The sequence below is a fragment of the Helianthus annuus genome, chromosome 8 (assembly GCF_002127325.2).
Source record: "Helianthus annuus cultivar XRQ/B chromosome 8, HanXRQr2.0-SUNRISE, whole genome shotgun sequence".
NCBI lineage: Eukaryota > Viridiplantae > Streptophyta > Magnoliopsida > Asterales > Asteraceae > Helianthus > Helianthus annuus.
In genome coordinates this window covers 98414506-98436806 of record NC_035440.2, presented here as the reverse complement: position 1 = coordinate 98436806, position 22301 = coordinate 98414506, and the positions used below count along the sequence as shown (strand labels likewise).

Genomic DNA, 22301 nt, shown 5'->3' with positions numbered 1-22301 from the left:
CAACTTGTTACAACTGTAACGAGAAAGGGCATATCAAAACCAACTGTCCAAAACTTGCAAAGAAGCCTGAAAAGGCTAAAAAGACGAACGCACGAGTCTTCCAGATGAACGCCCAGGAGGCAGTACAGAATGATAATGTTATAACAGGTACTTTCCTCATCAATGATGTATATGCTAGAGTTTTATTTGATTCTGGTGCAGACAAATCTTTTGTAGACAATAAATTTTGTAAACTGTTAAATCTGCCTGTTAAAACTCTAAGCGTAAAATATGAAGTAGAATTGGCCGATGGTACCATAGAGACTGCTTCAACAATTTTAGATGGATGTTTTATATCCATTAGGAGTCACTCTTTTCCGCTGTCTTTGCTTCCGTTGAAATTGGCAGGATTCGATATAGTGATAGGCATGGATTGGTTATCTTTTAACCAATCCCAAATTCTATGTGATAAGAAGCAAGTGGTTATCAAGACTACTTATGGTGAATCACTCACAATACAAGGAGATACACAGTACAGATTGCCTAAACAAGTGTCTATGCTTAAGGCATCAAAGTGTTTGAAGAAAGGTTGTGTCATTTACATGGCACAGGGTGACCGTAGATGAGCCAAAGCACAAGATTGAAGATATTCCTGTCATTTCTGAATATTCAGATGTTTTTCCTGAAGAATTACCTGGTTTACCTCCAGACAGGTAAGTGGAATTCAGGATCGATATCATTCCTGGAGCAGCACCAGTTGCAAGGGCACCTTATCAGTTGGCACCGACTGAAATGAAAGAATTAAGAACACAGTTGGATGATTTATTAGAAAAGGGTTTTATTCGACCTAGCTCGTCCCCTTGGGGAGCGCCTATTCTATTTGTGAAAAAGAAGGATGGATCAATGCGTCTATGCATTTATTATCGAGAGCTGAACAAAGTTACAATCAAGAACCGATATCCATTACCCAGGATCAACGATCTATTTGATCAACTTCAAGGGGCAAGTTACTTTTCAAAGATCGATTTGAGATCAGGATATCATCACTTGAAGGTCAGAACCGAAGATGTACACAAGACTGCATTCAGAACAATATATAACCACTACGAATTCTTAGTGATGCCTTTCGGGCTCACTAATGCACCTGCAGCATTCATGGATCTCATGAATCGCGTTTGCAAGCCGTATCTAGACAAGTTTGTCATTGTCTTTATCGATGACATACTTATTTATTCCAAGAGTCAAGCCGATCATGAAAAACATCTCCGGTGTATTCTTAAACTTCTGCAACAAGAGAAGCTCTACGCGAAGTTCTCTAAATGTGAATTATGGCTCTGAGAAGTCCAATTTCTTGGACATGTAGTAAGTGAGCGTGGTATCCAGGTGGATCCCGCTAAAATTGAAGTGATTATGAATTGGCAAGCACCAAAAACACCTACAGAGATTCGCAGCTTCTTGGGTTTAGCAGGATACTACAGTCGTTTCATTGAAAACTTTTCTAGGATTGCTGCACCTCTAACTTCGTTAACTCGCAATAATGTAAAGTTTGACTGGGGTCCCAAGCAACAAGAATCTTTTGAGATCCTCAATTAGAAATTAAGCAATGCTCCGGTGTTGACATTGCAAGAAGGGATTGAAGAGTTTGTTGTTTACTGCGATGCATCGCACACAAGTATGGATTGTGTGCTTATGCAGAGAGGCAAGGTTATTGCCTATGCTTCACGTCAATTAAAGGTGAACGAAAAGAACTACACCACCCATGATTTGGAATTGGGTGTCATTGTATTTGCACTTAAATTTTGGAGGCATTATCTATATGGAACAAAATGTGTAATATATTCAGATCACAAAAGCCTTCAACATCTGTTTAACCAGAAAGATCTTAACAGGAGGCAGCGTCGTTGGATGGAGACTCTGAATGATTATGATTGCGAAATACGCTACCATCCTGGAAAGGCAAAGTGGTCGCTAATGCTTTGAGTAGAAAGGAAAGGATTAAACCAATAAGGATCAACGCTAAAAGCATCGAATTAAGGAACAACTTGAATGAAAGGTTGTTAGCCGCTCAGAAGGAAGCTGTTTTGGAGACTAACTTTCCGAATGAAAAGTTAGGCGTAACTGTTGATCAATTGTCTTATGGCAAAGATGGAATCCTTTGATTAAATGGTAGAATTTGGGTTCCAATCCATGGAGGACTTAGGGATGTGATTCTCCAAGAAGCCCATAGTTCTAAATATTCAGTCCATCCAGGCAGTGATAAGATGTACCAGGATCTAAAGGCAAATTATTGGTGGATAGGTTTGAAGAAATCTATAGCCACTTATGTGGCTAAATGTCTAACGTGCGCACAGGATAAAGCAAGCATCAGAAGCCGTCAGGTTTACTGCAACAGCCTGAACTTCCCACTTGGAAGTGGGAAATGGTAACTATGGATTTTATCACTAAGTTACCAAGGAAAAAGCACGGGAATGATACTATTTGGGTTATAGTCGACAGGCTGACCAAGTCAGCTCACTTCTTGCCTATTAAAGAAACACACAGCTCTGATAAGCTAGCTCAGCTGTACGTGGATGAGATAGTATCTCTCCACAGAGTGTCGGTATCTATTATCTCTGATAGGGATACTAGATACACATGTCACTTTTGGAAAAGCTTAAGCAATCTTTAGGCACTCGTTTAAATTTCAGCACTGCTTATCATCCTTAGACGGATGGGCAAAGCGAGCGTACAATTCAAACGCTTGAAGATATGCTCAGGGCTTGTGTTATTGACTTGGGTGGAAGTTGGGATGCCATCTTCCTTTGATTGAATTTTCATACAATAATAGTTATCATTCAAGTATCCAAGCAGTGCCTTTTGAGGCCCTGTATGGAAGAAAGTGCAGAACGCCAGTTTGTTGGGCAGAAGTTGGAGAAACAACTGTCAGGACCTGATATAGTCCTCGAGACGACGGATAAGATCATTCAAATCCGTGACCATTTGAAAGCTGCCAATGATAGGCAGAAGAGCTACGCGGATAAAAGGAGTAAACCTCTGAAATTCGAGGTAGGTGATAAAGTGCTACTCAAAGTGTCACCCTGGAAAGGGGAGATGCGTTTTGGCAAAAAGGGCAAGCTGAGCCCAAGATACATAGGACCATTCGAGATCATCGAATGTGTCGGAACAGTAGCTTACAAGCTGAATCTACCTGAAGAACTTAGTGGAATACATAATGTGTTCCACATCTGCAACTTAAAGAAATGTCTAGCCAATGAATCGCTAGCAATGTCGCATAAGGACGTGTAGATTGACGAGAGATTGAAGTTTATTGAAAAACCTTTGTCGGTCGAGGATCGACAGGTTAAAAAGCTTCGAAGAAAGCATGTACCAATCATAATAGTGAAATGGGATGCCCGCAAAGGCCCAGAATATACGTGGGAAGTTGAATCCACGATGAAACAAAAATACCCTCATTTATTTCAGTAAATCTCGAGGTCGAGATTTCTTTTAAGGGGGTGAGGATGTAGCACCTCACAAAATCATGTCCAATAGGGTAATGACACGTGTCATAAGCACTGATCATGTAAAAAGATAACTTGGAGGGACTAAAGTTGTCAAACAGTGTAAAGATGTATGTGAAGGATTAAAAGTGTCAACATGCCAAACTTGTGCCTCTGATTGACCCTACACGATGTCCGTATTCTTTGTTAAGTATAATATCTGACGTAAGAAGCCGTTTGTGCTTAAATTTAGAAATTACAAGGCATAGGGGTTAAACGTGTCAACATGTTAAATGTTACCTCTGAATGACCTTTTAACGATCCCGAAGCATTGTAATATTTTATTATAATCTCATAGACATTGGATATTGATTTCATGAAGATTCGATGCATATAAATGATTAAAATGGTAACTCCAAGACATGAAGGGTTAAAAGCGTCAACGTTTGAAGATAAGACCTTTTGGGTGATCTCATAACTAACCAGGAGCTTAAAGATGTTTATTTTTGACCCAAGACTCTTAAAAGTTAACTATGGGGGTTAATAGTGCAATAAATGAAAGTTATCTAACCTAAAAATGGACCAAGGAATGAAATTGCAAAGCTGGGAAAGTTTTTACCGGAATAGCAGGTCCTCGCGGGCCGCGTAGACTTCCTCTAATGTCTACGCGGGCCGCGACTGAGGCACCAACGACAGAACACTGCACAGCTGCATGTTCCAGCCCTTCCACCACCATTGCATGCTAGTTTTTCGATACCAGGGACTGTGCAAGTGGTTTTTACTGCCATGGGGACACTTGTTAACATCTGATGACCTCCCATAACAGCTGCAATGATCCTAGAGCATCCAAAATCCTATATAAAGGGCCATGTTTTGAGTTCTTGAACTTGCACACTTCAAGTTTTCACTCTCAAACACTTATCTGGAGCATCCTGGTCATCAATGAAGCTTTCTCAAGTTTAAACTTCATGCTAAGGACCATTGTAAGCGTTCTTAGCTTCTGTAGTTAAGGTTTTCTTCTTTTCTTGCATTTTTATGTGCAATCATAGCATGCCTTTTTCCAGCTTACAAGAATTTTACAGCGAGGCGTGCGACTCACCAGGATTAAGCCACTAATCATGTTGAACAAATATTAAAGTTGTTAAAAAACCATCGCAATTAATACGATTAGGGATTAAGGTTTAAATGTCCAAAACGTAGTTTAAACCAACAACGGAAGCAAACATAAAACCCATACATGAGTTAAAAACCACAATGTTTAATAAAATATAAAACCAAAATTTTATTACAGTCACGACATTCCAAATGCTGCAAGCTCCCATGCTGTACCTAACGACCTACAAAGCATGTAGTGGTGTGTCAACAGAAAGTTGGCGGGTTCACAGTTTTAGTTAAGTGTAGAACGTAAGCGTAAGTTTACATGTAAAAGCGTTAAAAGTATGACTCAGGTAGCTAACCCTCATCACATAACTAAACTATGTAGATACCGAAAACTGACGTAGTAAGTTTTTGTGCCCTCCATCAATGTCTATCCGCATTGATGTAATAGGAAAGGTCAATAGTTCACGCCCGGCTCCCATCACGGTGTGAGGTTTGTCAAACCTAATAGCGCTATCAACTAATACCCCATCTGCCAACCCGGTAAGTTAATCGGTATAATGTGTAGGGACTTTCAGGATAGAGTTTTTTGTTTAGTCCAAGTGTACTACTCCACCTCCAGTTGATATTATGTTTCAGTAGTTCCAACAAGGAACGCGCGTTTAGCCCCAAACTAGGGGTACCGTATGTGTTTCCCCAACCAGGGAAATAAGTGTGTTGTCCCAAATCAGTGACACATGCTTTTAGTAAAGAGTCGTGAACTCACCTTGGTTTTACTCGGTAAGACTTAAATGAGTTATAAGTTGATGTGGTCAACCACGACCTATTATGATAACCATATGGTTATTAGTGTGCTTATGCAATTCACGCAAATCCTACACGTAACTAGTAAATAACACGCAAACAAGTTGTCACAAGATATTTTACTGTGTGGTTTTCATGCATATGTTCATAATAGAACCTATGACATGTCATATATCATTTATACAATCACTAACCAAGTGCGGGCACTTAACATAACAATTTCGACTCTTAGTTTATCATCATCATAAAAGATCATCATCATATCACAAATTTAAAGAATCACCATATAACTTTGATTCTTTTTAACACTGTTATGCCTTCACTCTTAGATATCTTAGAAAGTCTATCACAAATTTAAAGAATTACACCTTTTCAGTAGATTGCCATTTCAATTGGCTTTTTGCATAAAATTGCCATTTTAAATGGCTTGTGGCAGAAGTTGTCGCCATTTTAAATGGCTTTGTTGCAGTAAATCGCCACTTTAAATAGCTTTTTGCAGAAATCTCCATTCTAAATGGCGATTCACCTTAGATTGTCATTCCTAATAGCGATTTGTCATAAATTGTACTTGTTCCAATCATATTAATTCTTAAATTCCCTAAAAGTTTCTTACAACACCTATAATGTGCAATTGTACTTGTTCCAATCATATTAATTCTTACATTCCCTAAGAGTTTCTTACAACACCTATAATGTGCAACAAGTCGCCATTTCAAATGAAGATAACATTATTTTTGAATGTTTTTTCAACATGGCATTAGTTGTGAAATTGTTTTCAAAATGACATTATTTTTGCAAAAAACACATGAACTAAAGATGAGGGGATGGCAGTGGTTGTTATTGGTCGCATATTTATAGTGAGAGAGATAGTGGGGCTACTTGACTTTAATAATATTTCTTCTTTATTGTTTTAATTTTTATTTTTAATAATAAGGACGTTTTTGTAATTTTACACACACTTAACTTAACTGAATAACTTAATGCTCATCCAGTGTAAGGACTACCTGAGTGACAAGTGAGTAAACCATAGGGACCAAAATACTATTTTGAAAAGGTGAGGATTAAAGATGAAAAAATGACAAATCACATAGACCATCCCATCAGTTAACTCTTATAATTATTATATTAATATATAAAAAGTTCAAAATAAAACTACTAACTTTATAAAACAATTACGTTCACAAACTAACTTAGTGCTTATTTTCTTTGGAAATTATATGTTATAACATAAAATACTAAAAAAAGTTTATCTTATAATATAATACACATTTAGTTAAAATGTTTTCACGAAATCGGTTGGAAACAGACATGAATCCATATTTAGGTTGAAACCCAAAGCCATGAATCCTATGTTAGGTTCGTATTGACGCTAGAAGTTCACACTTGTAGTTATGGAACTTATGGGTTTGCGACATGCATGAAATTAACAGTTTTATTTTGTTGATCTAAGACACCAAATTGATAACTTGATTAAGTGTTTTATTTACTTAATATCAAGACAGACACGTGTAAACGGATAAATTAAACATTAAAAACCACAGAAAACGTCAAAGTCTCGACATGATTTATCAGTGATGGTGAGAATTACGTAACCATTGAAAATGGGACGTACAAATGGTGTACAATTTGTGGCCAGAAACAGTGTAGAATTTGTGGCCATAAAATCTCAACTTAATTGCCTTTTGTCGTTTTGAACATGTGAAAAACAATTAGAAATTATTCAAAATCCATCATTGACCAGTACGTCGTCACCTTGCGTCAATGGTGCAAATCTAACATGTTCTTAGAGCATGCACAACAACGGATCACCTCCATCTCAACAGACGGTCTAGTAAGTGTGTTACATCATTTTAAACCATCACTATTCCAAACTCTACTTTTTCGTAGAATAATAACCATTCCAAACCTCCACCTCACACCCTACTTTTTACATTAAAAAAACTATTGTGAGTGGGTGGTCCCTACTCCTTTCAAACCAAACAGGTCTGCTCCATCGGACCACCTCCTCCAACAAGGAGCTTTGCTTGAGTGTCGGTTTGTTGAGCGGACCTCTCCGGTGGACCAGCCGTTGGAGATGCTCTTACGATAACTTTGGCAGTTTTCTTTTGTCTTCGCACGCAAAAAGAACATGAGGGAGTGAAACCTAACATGACTAAGGGTGTAAACGAGCCGAGTCGTTCGTGAGTTTATGTGAGCCTAAACAAACTTTTTATTTATATAATTTGTATTGAATATTTTAAAATATCCATGTAATAATTACTATTACTATTATATATAATGTATGATAAAAATAAATAGTATATATTATTTTGAATACAAAAATATAATTATACATGTATATCTAAGTAATTAAAAAACATAAAAAGTAAAATATTTAATAAATAATAAACATGTCGAGCCCGAGCTGAGCCCGAGTTTGAAAACTTCTCATGAGCTAAGCTCGAGCTTTAAATTAGTTTTCCAAAAGGGCCGAACTTGAGCGCAAATGAGCTTGGGCAGGGCTCGGCTCGGCTCGTTTACACCCCTAGATGTGACGCTAGATTAATGTTTTTTGCTTTTGTTTTTTTGTTAAGCTTTAGTCATTATAAGTTTTTCCTTTTTTTACAAAAAAGTATTTTAATTTTAATTTTTAAAAATATTTGATAAAAAATTTAGTTTTTATATATTTTAAAAAATAAATGTTAATCATTTTAAGTTTTTAAATCATTGAAAAAACAAAGTTTTTAAATGTATTTAAAATTAGGTATAAAAACTTTGGTGTTTTCAAAGTATTTTAAGTAAGTAATTTATATTTTTTTTAAAATGATGATTTGGTTTTTGAAAGTGAAAAGGAAGATTAATAATCAAGTATCAAAATAATCTTGGTTTTTAATAATTTTGCTGATATATTTCTTCTTAACTTTTGTATGGCCCAAGAGTTCCAATGTCTGTGTTGATGCGACCTAAGATGAAAACACGTCGATTTTGTAGTCTAAGACCATGCGTAGTGGTTGGGGTGAATAATGTCCCACCTTTGGACGTTGTCCGTCACGTGTCGTCCTAGTCAGCAAAGAGGCGTTTTTCTAAAATGGGTGTAGTGGGGATGTGGGTATTATGTTGGTGTAAAGAATTAAATAAATAAAAAAACCATAAAAAAATTGATTGGACAAAGAATAGGAAGATGAAGGGTGATTGGACAAACAAATGGGGGCAAGGGCGTGGAATATTGGACGCCCCATGTTTTTTTCTCCAAAAAACGCCCAGGGGGGCCGAGCTCAGGCGTGGTTGGGCATAAAAACGCCCAAATCTGAATCACTGCGGGTGTTCTAAGAAGTTTTAAAGAAAATAACAACAGGTCATTTTGTTAGATATTTTGAATTACCAAATTGTCCAAATGCAATCAATCTTGATAGGGATCCCTAGACAGTATTCACTTTAAATACCTGTGAAGTCTTGGTTATCTTCACAAAGCAAGTGAAAACAGGTACAAAATGGTGAATTTTCCCCAATTCCTACAATTTTTTGGGCTTCTGCTTTTTGTTATAACCTGCACCTACAATCTTAGAAAAAGAAGCAACACAAAGAAATGTGCCAAGCTAGAAGCTCCAAAACCATCAGGGGCATTACCTATTATAGGCCACCTTCATTTTCTTAGAGGTCAAGCTCCAATAGCAAGGATCCTAGGAAAGATTGCTGATGACTACGGGCCGATTTACTCTTTACGGCTTGGTTTTCGTCGAGCAATAGTTGTAAGCAGTTGGCAGATGGTCAAAGAGTGCTTCACCACAAATGACAGAAACTTTGCATCCAGACCAAATATGGCGATTAGTCGTCACATGGTCTATAACAATGCTGGTTTCGCACTCGCACCATATGGACCTTACTGGCGAGAGATCCGAAGGATGGTCACTTCCGAGCTCTTCACAAGCCAGCGCGTTGAAAAGTTCAAGAATGTTCGCGACTCAGAAGTGAAGAACTCGGTTAAGGAGCTCTCTTTGCTGTCCCTAAAGAAGGGGGAGCAATCATCCATAGTGGAGATGAACAAGTGGTTTGATCACATAACTTTCAATATCATTATAAGAATCTTAGCCGGGAAAAGATTTAGTAACGGTTGTAGCGATGAAGGTAACAACAACGAAGATTCACATGTGAAACAAGCCATAACGAGGGGGTTGTATGTTAGTGGCGTTTTTGTTGTGTCTGATATCTTTCCATATCTGGAATGGATGGACATTGGAGGGCATGTGAAAGCTATGAAGCAAGTGGCTAAAGAGGTTGATGGTGTTGTAGGCAAGTGGCTTGATGAACATATTGAGAAGAAGAAAAAAGAGGCGGATAGCGATGAAAATGAAGATTTCATGGATCTGATGCTGTCTACCCTGCCCAAAGATGCTGAAATGTCTGGCTATGGGCGAGAAACCGTCATCAAGGCAACAACAATGGTTAGTAACTTATTTTTGCTATGTCAATTTTTATGTTTCAATCGCGTTTAGAATACATTTGCATCAAATTACTTAATATAGTCACATAAATGTAGACTATTAATATGATTGTCTAGCAGAAGGGGGTTACTATATCTGCCCATTATCCAGTGTTATATGTCGTGTAATTATCTTTAAACCTTTGGGTATCGCTTGTTAATAGGCAGTCTGCCAATTAATGTTCCGAATTTTAACTATGTACAATGTATGATTTTCGTAGATTCTCATGCTGACGGGTTCAGAAAGCACTGCTTTGACAATGACATGGGCACTCTCCTTACTACTGAACCACCCTCACATACTAAAAGCGGCCCAAAAAGAGCTTGACGTCCATGTGGGACGAAAGAAATGGGTGGAAGAATCCGATATCACGAACCTTGTGTATCTACAAGCCATAGTGAAAGAAACACTTAGAATGTACCCACCCGGTCCCTTGGCAGGACCACACGAGGCCTTGGAGGACTGCAAAATCGGGGGCTATCATGTCACCAAAGGGACTCGTCTGATCATGAATGTATGGAAGCTACACCGCGATCCACAAGTCTGGTCGGATCCTGATGAGTTTCGACCAGAGAGGTTTCTTGAAGAGCACTCAGAGATAAATTATCAGGGTCAGAACTTTGAATACATTCCATTCAGCACTGGAAGGAGAATGTGCCCAGCAACTATGTTTGCTTGGCATGTAATTCACTTGACACTTGCTCGGCTACTTCAAGGGTTTGACTTGTCCACACCAATGGGAAAGCCTGTGGATATGAGTGAAGGCTTAGGAATTGCCTTGCCCAAGGTGAAACCACTTGAAGTTATTGTGACTCCACGCCTTTCTCCGGAGCTCTATCAGATCAATTAGTGCATTATGCTGGATAAGCAAGGAGATCATAACAAGTTACATCTGCTATGTAGTATTCCTTAATGAATAATTGTTGAAAGTTGACTCTAATGCAATTTCAAACTATGTATTGGATTCCAACATATGCTTGATGGAATTTTAGTTGTCTTTCTATGATACAACGTTTATGGTTTTGACTCTAGGTGTGTATATACTTTGTCACAATAAATCTATGGTAGCACTGATCATCTCTTTGAAATTAACGTGGATTCCAATTTTTGTAAGAGGAATTTAAACATCCACATAAATGGGTTAACCTAAACTCAAACATGACCCTTTTAAGATTAGCCTTTCCATCCATTTAAGTGTTTAGAGAAAAATAATTTAAATTTTAGAGATGAAATTTGTTAAAATTTGAAATTAAATATTTTGATTTCCCCCATCTAACTATTAGGTAGCGTTTGATATGAAGAAATAGAAGGTGGAATGGAATGGATTATTCTGATGGAATGAAAAGAAACATGTTTGGTTATCATGTGGTAATGAAATGAAGCATTTCAAAGGAATGTAACTCTTTTCAAATATAACAATTTACATTCCTTGGTATGTGGGTGTTTATTTTTTCCATTCCTTCAAGGAATGAAAAGAAATTTATTATTATTATTATTATTATTATTATTATTATTATTATTATATTTATATTTAGACTTATATTATATTTATATTATTATTCATACTAATATTAATATATATCAAAAAATTTATTATTAGTTTTTTTACCATTAATATATTATTATTATCATTGAGACAATTATATCTTTGTCATTTTTAATAAAATTGTGTTTCGTCACTTGGTCTTTTTTTGTTTATTAAGTTGTACAAATGAATGATTCATTCTATTCACATATGAGTAAGCAAACATCACAATGGAATGAAAATGATTCATTTCATTCCGTTGTCCATTCCATTACCTGGTCCATTCCATTCTCTCATTCATTCCATTACATCACATCAAACAGACCCTTAACTTTAAGTGAAATTTATTTTCCTTTTAAATCTAATCTAATCTAATACTAATAAAGAAATACATCTAATGTCATATGGCATTCACTTATTTCATTTATTTTCATCTAATGCCATATGTCATTATCTTATTTAATTCATTTATATATTAAATTACAGTTATTAATGCATTAGATTAATCTCTAATATTATTAATATATAATGTAATATATCTAATATGATTGAGGTTTCTGTAAAAAAGAAAAAAAGTGTGAGAAGGGTAAGAAAAAATCTCAGCCATTAGATCTTTTGATCTAATGGTGATCTAATGGTTGAGATCAATAGGGACCAAATTGTAAAATGTTTTATTAATTTAGACTGATTTGAAAATTGTAGGGGCAATTGTGTCTTTTAAATCCACCTGAAAATAGAAAACTGCAAATCAATTAACTAAAGTTACGAATTCTCTTTCTTCTCCCAGAATTCGAATCCTCCTCCTCCTTCTACTAGAATTCGAATCACCACCAACACCACCACCATCTTTATCACCATCATCATCATCAATCATCATTAAATTAATACTATATTAACATATTTGATTAATCTCTAATATTATTAGTTATTGGTATATTTAATAATATATAAATATATATAATTGTTATACACTATCACAATTTATCTTTGCATCAATTTCTTAAACTTTTTTTTCCCTATATTATTTTGTAAAAAGGTGTTGTGAGTGTATTTTACTGTTCAATTTTTTACAAGTTATCATAGCCTTATGTACAACTAAATAAAGCACAATTCAATTTCCTATTTCTTTTTGTTATTCATTAAAGTGATTAAGTTCATGTGAAATTATTGGTTCAAGTACTGTTATGTTAACAAAATAACACTAAAAATAATCACCTTGCACATGGGTCTTAAAATTGGTCTACTTAAATGTAAGTGATATTCACAATGGTAAAAAAAAGGTGAAATTTTAGTTATTTGCTTTTTAAATTTGTTTCTACTAAATTTGTGCAACTCATAACTCATGTAATACACATTTTTTTCTTTCTATTTTTTAAATTAAGTTTTATTTTTCTTTAATAACATTTGATACATACTATTTTTATGTTAATCCAAAAGTTTCCTACGTTTCAACATAAATTTTATTTGAATTTGAGTTGTTTCTAGCGCCACAATGAGCGGGCTTACAATGCTATAAAGTGGGTATTATTTCATTTTTTGGTCAGTGTGCTTATCAAAATTACGTATATAACTACAGGCCCGCTGTAACACGCGGGTCTTTAACACTAGTTTTTTAAAGATTACATGGATTTTGTCTTTGTTTTCGTTTTTTCATTAAAATATTTAAACTATAAACAGATAAATAATTAAATGAGTATTTAAATTAAATTGATAAATAATCAAATGAGTGTTTAAATTAGTTTTTATATAATCCTTAACTTATTATTTAATAATAATTCGCAATAATTATCCGGTATATATTGGCCTCTTAATATGTGTATTTTTTTTCAAAATTATTATATTTTTTTGTAAATTTCAAAGAAAAAACTTTGACATTTTCTTAATTATGGGTGGTTTTAAGCATTGTATGATATTTATCATCTTTAACTTACGTAACATATTTTATTTATTCAACTTATGTAATAAATGGGTCTATAAACTAGTCCTTTAATAAACCCTTTACTTCCAACATACTTATTTTACGAGTTTACAGCAGATTCTCGAATCATTTTCTTTCATTTTTTCTAATATCGAACCAAATATATAATCCCAATTTTATTATAAGGAATATGAGAAAAGAAACAAAGACAATTAATTAAATCACACTAACTACTAAAACGTTTCATTCATATTCCACAAACAAACACTAAACAAGTCGACACAGAACACGGCCCCATTTTTAATGAATACACAGTTGTTTTTTTTTTTTATTTTCTTTCTCAAAGTTTCATTTGTATTTGAAGTAAAGTGTTTTTTTTTTTTTTTTTTTTTTTTTTTTTTTTTTTTTTTTTTTGCCAGAAGTTACATTGGGCAAATTAACCATTTCGGTGCCATGATGAATCTAACCGATACCCATCAAACAACATCGGTTTTGATGTCGATAGTATAGAAACCAATATCAACATCGTTTTTTTATGGTTTCGATTGATACCGTATTGATATTAACTTTTTTTTCAACGTTCCGAATTTTCTATAAAGCCTTTTTAGTACTTAGCGTAGGCTATACTATACTGAGAACAGATATTAATATTTATTTTATGCTTTCTGATTGAACTCTCCGTCGTAACGCGTGATTACGCCTTTAAATACATGTAAAAATGAAGCATGAGTATTATTGTAACAACACAAAAGCATACGTTAAGATGAAATCTTTAACTTAATTTTTACCATTCATAACGAGTTTGCTTAAAGTTTTACGGTTAATGATTTTAGTGTTATCAAGCAATTTTGGGTAATCGATATTTGCTTAAAAACAAAATTAGAAATGATAATAACCATTGATTTGAGTTGGAGGATATGTAGTACATGCTCGATAAGACTATTATGATTTTCTAACACCATGGAAGCTCAATGGTTCTTAGGGTAATGCCCCTAAACCTTAGGGGGTTTACAATGGGGCAACGCCCCTTGGTGGGGTCTGGGGCAAGATCCCCGGATGAGGTTTGAGGGCTAACTAAAAAAAGGTTATACACTTTTCTTATTAGTAATAAGCTAAATTTCTTTTTCAATGGTTATATTAAGTAGAAACAACTTTATTCTGACTGTCTTGGATCTTTGATTCAGGATCTATGTGACTACCAAACAAGCTAGTAAAAATCACCTTAATATAAAGCAAATAGTGTTCAACAATGAAGGTGAACAAAAAAGTAGCTAGTCTTCTTGGTTGCTATCATGACAAAGAAATAACACGTCATATATATCATGACAAAGAACTATAGATCACTCAAATATAACAAGAACAAAATGATATTATGTCTTAAATGTTTTATCGTGTCATGATTTAACATCTGATGGAAGTATTCACCAAACCCATTAAATGAATTCTAAATAGAGCTTCAAGTACATGTACTGAGGGCCCTCGATCCTTAAAAATTTATTTCAAACCCATTGGTCATCACATCTTCAACGTGCCCACTAATTCAATTAATCATGTATAAATTGTATATCGTTGTCCACAAAAATTATTATTCATGGTTCATGTATAACGTTGTCCTCAAAAATCATTATTCATGGTGAAAATATGATTTTGGTCATCCGCCCCTTTAAAATGTATTTATGAGTAAATTACTTTTTGAGTTCATATGTTTTAATAGTTTTAACACTTGAGTAAAAAATCAAAATGTTTAACGCCCTGAGTCTCTACAGCCACTTTTCTTAACCATTTGAGTCCAAATTTTTAATACTGTAAGAAATTTTTTGGGTAAGTATTGTTAAATGACCAAAATACCCTTATGATTAAAAAAATAAAAAATAAATTATTATTAGATTTTTTTTTTCTCTCTCTCTCTCTCTTATTTATCTCTCTCCCTCTTATCTCTTTCTCTCTCCTTAAACATTGAACACCCTTCACCTCTCTCTCATCTTTCTTTCTCTCTCTAGACCTCGTGCATCCCCCCACCACCATCAACACCACCACCACACCACACCACCCACCACCGTCTTACCACCGCTATTGAAGTAACCTGAAACCCAGATGAAATTAGACCCACCTCTGTCACCAACCACCACCACAACCATAACCACCTCCGTCACCAACCACCACCACAACAACAAACCTCCAGCACTGTCACCACAACTACTACCGCCTCTGTCACCACCACGTCCCCTCGACCAACCCCCAAACACTAGATTTGAGCCGCCATCTCGTCGTCAGAAACATTCCCAATCACACATCCACTTGCCGACGGCGGGAAAGGAGGTGGTGGTTGGTGTTCCGATGTAACCCTTGTCGACATCTGAAACCCTAGATCTAAGACAAAATCTTTGTCGTCTGAGCCGTCGTCTTTATCGTCTTGAACTAATTCTATTGTGGTGGTGTCCGAAACCCTCTGACCTAATGTGCAGATTGGGTTCGTACGTATGGACTGTTCTAGGTGGCGACTAGGGTTTTGAGCTTGGGATTGTTCGGATTGGGTTCGTACGTATGGACTGTTCTTAGAGGAACGACTTGAATGCTTTAAAATTTTGAAATATGATATTGAATTTGAGCTTTTTACTAGATCTGCTAAAGGTTAATATAAGGTATGCTTGCTATTAAAAGAGATTTGATTACGATTTTTTGTAACTTTTGTGAATGTATGTTACAGTTGTGAACAGATCTATGTCCAACAACAAACACGTTTACTTAATTTTATTTTAACTAAATAATAATAAGTTTAAAATTTATTCCTTATGTTATTCAAACATGTTTACTTATTATATACAGGGCTATAGTAGAACACGCGATTTGGATAGTGAAAAACTATTGGAGCAGTTGCCTTCTTTAAAGTAGCTCTTATACCGTCTATTGGCAGTTGTTCGTTTAGAGAGAGAAAGTTAAAGGGTTGGTGGTGGAGGGTTCTCGACAGTGAGGGTGAGACGGTGGTGGTTGGTGTTCGGATGGGGCGGCAGTGGAATGGTGTTGGCAGTGGGGCGGCACTGGTAGTGGAGGTGAGACGGAGGTGGTGGGTGTGTGTTTAATTATATATATGTAATATATATATATTAAAAGTTTATGCATTAACGACTTGTTTCTTGTACTCATGTGCATATAAGACTTGTACTTTATGTGCAAATGACCAAATTACCCTCATAGTTAACAGACTTGGTTGATGGTCTTTGAAATTTGGACTCAAATGATTAAGAAAAGTGGCTGTATGGACTCAGGGCGTTAAACATTTTGATTTTTTCCTCAAATGATTAAAACCACTAAAACAAAGGGACTCAAAATGTAATCTACCCTTTATTAAAACATTCGTTAAAGCTAATTTTGAACAGTAATTATTATATTTGATTGAATACAATTTTTTAGAACCATGCGTCTTATACTAGAGCAATTATTATCTATATTCAGATGGAGGCATATCATTTATATTTATATTGATAAAACCAAAGAAGTTAAAGATTGAGAATCAAAAACTGAAATTCAGACATATTCTTCTAACATTTCTAACTGATCCTAGATAATGATGCTCTTTGACTAAACTTGGCAATTGATTTCAACAAGTATGAAAATAATATGCGAAAATGGAAATCAAACTTTCAAGAAACACAACTTACAGAATTTTCATGTTTATATCACTTTGGAAGAAAAAAAGTTTACAAGGTGATTGTATGGTTATTGACTATTACAAATGGATACTCAAAGAATTCTTTAATGAAAGGTAATGGAGTTTTTGTTGTATGTATTGAATGCTTGGCTTAACTTTTTCTCCTTCAGTGGTGACATCTCTATTATTAAGAGTCTTTGTCGTGAATAAACATTTGTTTATTCATGCACTTACTCTGCATAAAATAGCTTTTTGGAATATTCATTAAATCCATCAAGGTTAACTTGCTACCACTACAAAAAAATTGTCATTTAGTGACAAGCAAAAAGTGCCACTAAAAAACAAAAAAAGTGCCACTAAAGGATCCTGTGAGAATGGGCGGCACACATTAAAAGTGCCATTAGAAGCGCTGACGCTAAAGCCTTTTAGTGGCACTTTTTCAATCTGCCACATAAAGTTTTTACCCTTTTAGTGGCACTTTTTTCTACCATAATATAAAAGAAACCTTAGTGGCACAAATGTTGTGTCGGTAAAAACTATATTTAATTAGATGTATTTACTATTTTTAGTAGCACATAATTTTGCCACAAAAATCACATTATTTACAATATACAACATAAAATAAATAAAAGTTCACTAAAATGGTAAATGTAGAAATCATGATATTATAACTTCGTAAATAACTTTGATCCGAAGCATTGTGTAACCAGTAACATATTCCGAATTCCAAAACAATACATGATGTATCTAATCGTTCTTTTGTGTGAGAATTCCATCGTCATAAAACATAGCTCCAATGCTTTTCATGACATCTACCCTGCCATCATCAACCATATAAACAAGCATCAGTATTGTTTCAAAAAAAATAAGCTAGAGCCGTCTTGTGAGCCAAAGCAAGCCCATTATTTATACAACTTTTAATTAATATTACATATTACAACTAAATTCAAGTGGTAGTAACAGCCGATGCAAAAGGTATGGCCACAACCAAGAGAAGCAATGTCTGAAAAACCCGCTATGTTTGCTTTCAGTTGAATACTGCAATTTAAGTTTGGTAAAAATGACCAGATGGAGAATTAACAAACCTGTCTTTGAAGGTTTATCTTTCTAACCTCTATATTTATAAAAAAAATTAAAAATAAAATAAAAATAAAAACCCCAGGTTGCGTCAGCCGTAACATAGAGATAACCAGTGAAGAGGAATAAAACTTTAAAGACCCACGCAAGCAAGAATAGAAAATGTTAACGAGCGGTTTCAAAATGTACCTGGATGAGTTCATGAGTGATGTAATAAGTTCTCTTTTTAAACCCTTCCATGCACTGCTAGATTATAAAAGGAACCCATTAGTTGCACTACTAAATAATTTAAAACTAGATATAAGACCATCCTAATAAGATGAATCTACAACTTCAGCTGGTAATTCAACTTGACTTACAGCACGTCTCTCACTGTAGATTTAACTTGATTTACAGTAGTGTTATTCGTAGTGTTTTTACAGAGATCTTTAAAATGGTATTATATACTTACTGAATGGTGTTATATAATTATTGAATGGTGTTATATATGTGCTGAATGGAGGTTGCAGTGTTATTCGTAGTGTTTTTTAGATATCTTTTAAAAAAATCATGTTCCTATAATTAAGGTGACGGTTATGGAAAGTTTTGAATTAATTGAATTAATGATAAGATTTTAAAACTAAAAAAATAAAACTAACTAAATGCTGAAAAATAAAAATAAAAATAAAACAGATAGACAAGATGAATCACTTGGATCCGACTCGTGTATAGTGTAACCTTTGATTATTTTCGCACTTTTGCACTTATTTAAGAGACTATCTTAGTTATTGTAGTAGGCCCCTCTTTTGAAGGTGACGTTACCCTCAACCCAGTAGTTTGAGTCAGCAAGGATACAAATCTAAAGGGTCGGATTATTGAAAGATAATTAATTAAGTTATTAATGCAAATTATGGTAGGCCCCTCTTTTAAAGGTGACGTTACCCTCGACTAAGTAGTCTGAGTCAGCAGGGATACAGTCCTAAATAGCCGGGTTATAGTATTAATAATAGTTTAACTTATGAGGGGGTCAAAGAGTTTGGATCCCCGCCATCCAATACCTTTGGGTATTGAAGGAGATCCTACTAAATTTGACCCAGGTCCCTTGCAGGTCCTCTAAAGCCTGAACAAGGGCAAGACTCTTACCAAACCGTTCCCTTAACCCCCGACCAGGTAGCCAACATACCTCCATATAGACCGTGGAGATATGAATGGTGAAAATCTTTTATTTTATATAGACAGTAAAATAATGTCAAGACACCACGGACAAACGATAAAGAAGAATCACCTTCTACATAAGAAACTAGTTATTAAAGTCATTAATACAAAACCAAATAAAAAGTGCAAAAGATTAAAAATAAAAAGTATTACACTAGACACTTGTCTTCACAAGTGATATAAGAGACTTAGGCAAACAAGGCCTTTGATTGTCAAGAACTCTTACGATCAATCTTGGATCCCGAGACGACTCACACACTCTATGATGGACAATGGATGATGGTGGTGGATGATGGTGTTGTGATGGTGGTGGGTGGTGGGTGAAGTGTGAGAGAGGTGGTGTGCCAAGGGATAAGTTGAAATGGCTCCAAGCACTCCTATTTATAGGCTGAACAGAAGCCTGGGCACGGCCCCGTGCCCGCTGGGCATGGCCCCGTGGCCGTCTGACACTCTCTTTCTTCATTAATTGTAATTCGCAATTACAATAAATGCGCCTGCAGTACTCTGACCACGCCCCCGTGTCCGTTGGGCATGGCCCCGTGGTGGGCAATAGAAGCTTCTATTAGTTTGTCTTTTCTGCTGCTTCTTGGGCACGGCCCCATGCTCGCTGAGCACGGGGCGTGTTAAGTCTTCTGCTTTCTTTGTTTTGCTTGGGAGGATGTTGTCGATGGGTCGGGCAATCCACTTTTGTCCCTTTTCTTGTATTTATGTTAGATTTTGCTGTCTTTTTGATTCTTTTGTTAATTTGAGCTCATTTAATCCAGAAAATACAAAAGGAAGACAAAAGCACACTTTTTCCAACATTAGTACTAAAAAAGGGTTAGTTTTATGCCATAATTGATATAATTTATATGTTGCATTTTGCGCGTATCAAATACCCCCACACTTGAATCTTTGCTTGTCTTCAAGCAAAACTCTTTATAATGTGGCTTTATTCATCCCCAAATGGAATGGGTAGAAGAGAAGGTTTTTGGGCTTGTCATAGAGTGTCGGGATTTTCCAAGATCGTTTAGGTTTTATTTTTATTTATTTACAATCCTATTCGTCATGATTTATTAAAAACATTTCATAAGATAAATTTTTTATTAAGGCATAACATACCTTTTTAAAATTTCATTTATATACAAGTTCACGTACCTCACGGGGGATATCACTCACACTCGGCCGAAGGTGTATTTTTAGTGAATCACTCGGGAGCGGCGTGGAACTTATTTCTACCATAAGCTTGCCAAGCAATCAATCCCCCTCCTTTTTAACTTTATACCTTTGTAAATATCAAGAGGACTTTTTGGGTGAAGGGTTAGGCTTGGGCTAAAGGTGGGTGGTTGGGTTAGTGGTTAGTTGAAAAGGGCGAAAGGCGTAAAAAGCGTTGGTTTTCGTAAAACATTTTCTTTTTGCGACTTCTTATTTTTTTTAATGAAGTATTTATTCAAACAAGCTTTTATTTGAGGAGCTTTGTTTGTTTAATTACAACTTCATCATCATTTTTTTTTCAATAGTCACATGAAAACCAAGCTTTGTTACTAAAATAAGGGGTTAAAAATGAAAAAGGGATTTTGGTGGGTAAAAGGGTTTTGGGTTAAGAAATGAAAAGGTTTAGGCTCAAAGAGGTTAACTAGGGGGAATTTTTGGGTAGGTGAAAAGAAAAATAAAAAATAATGGTGTTGAAAGAAAAAGGGTTAGTCCTAATGCCTCCATCATTTACTTACTTGGGTTTAAGTTGGTAAGGACCGGGAATGAATTATCGTGGCAAGTTCTAGAGTCGTAAGAACCAGGTGGCTATTCACACAAGAAACGAAAAATAAGCATTTTAGTGTAAAGATGTATATTTGTATGCTCTATAAAGGCTCAAAACTCACTTTTTGTGGGAGTGGGTTTTTACGTGATCAAGTATATATAATCAAATTTTAACTAAGCTTGTCATGCCGTTTCATAATTTTCTTATGTTGGCTCTTTTTATCACGACGCTATCGGTTGTAAATTTATAAAAATATAACCTTGTTAGAATTAGAATTCCCAACTTAAACTTAGACAAGTAAAAAAATTGAAAATTTTTGAAAAAAAATTGGGGTGATTAGCGCTTCCAATAGAGTTTTGTGTAAGGCTTGTTATTAGGACTTGCAAAATTCAAGGTTTTAGCATCCCCCCACACTTAAATTACACATTGTCCTCAATGTGTCCCAAAAATAAGTTTTTAGGTTAATTGAATGTGTAAAATGGTGTTAAAAGCATAATTTTATGTTACTGGCAGTCTGGACACGGCCCCGTGTTCAAGTGCCAGTAACAAAAATTAAAGAAAAGAAACAGAAGCCTAGATATGGGGGCGTGTTCAGTGAACATGGCCCGTGTCCAGTTACCTGAACTGGGCAATTTTCTGCAGGATGTTCAGCACGGGGCCGTGTTGGCTGGGCACGGCCCGTGCTGAGATTACTGTAATGAAGAAATTGTTGTCGGATGGCCCTGTTTTCGTGCATGGGCCATGTTTCTCGTTTCCCTTGTTATCCTTCACCATCCCGAGTGTGTTTTATTCCTGCAAATTAAAATTAAAAGATTAAACTAAACTAAGGATAGTTCCGCGGAATGCCTCTGTGGTGCGCCACGTTTATAAGGGTCCTTGGCTAGACCCAAGGCGAGGTTATATGTTTTCCGAGCGGGATGTTTTGCATCCCATGTTGCACCGTCGGAGAGCATCATCCAAACTCGAATTAATAACCTTCATGTAATTGACCGGGTCATCGTCCTCTATTCTCTTCCCAACCCCGAACTTCACTTCATTATCCCCAATTTCAAAGTGAGTGTTACGTCATTCATGTCCACCACTGCTTGTACGGTGGCGAGAAATGGTCTGCCTAGTATGAGGGGGACTTCGGTGTCTTCTTCCATATCAAGTATGACAAAGTCGGCCGGGTAGACGAAATTGTCGACCTTGACTAGGAGATTTTCAATGACACCTTGCGGGAATTTGACGGATCGATCAGCAAGTTGTATACTCATTTTTGTAGGACTCGTTTTTCCTAGGCCGAGTCTTTTGAACATTGATGCGGGCATGAGGTTAATGTTAGCCCCAAGGTCGGCTAGGGCATTACGAACGGGGGAGTCCCCGATTGAGCAAGGAATT

The 22301-nt window shown here is 35.7% G+C and overlaps 1 protein-coding gene and 1 long non-coding RNA gene across 2 annotated transcripts; both read left to right on the top strand.

Moving 5' to 3' along the window:
• Positions 1-7109: 7109 nt before the first annotated feature.
• Positions 7110-10849, top strand: LOC110873528 (dimethylnonatriene synthase). Its single transcript, XM_022122465.2, has 2 exons — positions 7110-9781; positions 10041-10849. The coding sequence occupies exons 1-2, from the start codon at positions 8831-8833 to the stop codon at positions 10668-10670; spliced, it is 1581 nt and encodes a 526-aa protein (XP_021978157.1). The 5' UTR covers positions 7110-8830; the 3' UTR covers positions 10671-10849.
• A 4380-nt stretch (positions 10850-15229) lies between these two features.
• On the top strand, positions 15230-16457 carry LOC118480871. The gene is made up of 2 exons (XR_004863979.1): positions 15230-15905; positions 16090-16457. It is a non-coding gene; the product is annotated as an uncharacterized LOC118480871 (long non-coding RNA).
• Positions 16458-22301: the final 5844 nt, after the last annotated feature.

What these genes read in the sequence shown, in the direction of transcription:
- LOC110873528 (XM_022122465.2), top strand. Translation starts at nt 8,831, where the DNA reads ATGGTGAATTTTCCCCAATTCCTACAATTTTTTGGGCTTCTGCTTTTT. An exon ending in TCATCAAGGCAACAACAATG is followed by an intron (nt 9,782 to 10,040) that starts GTTAGTAACTTA and finishes TGATTTTCGTAG; the next exon opens with ATTCTCATGCTGACGGGTTC.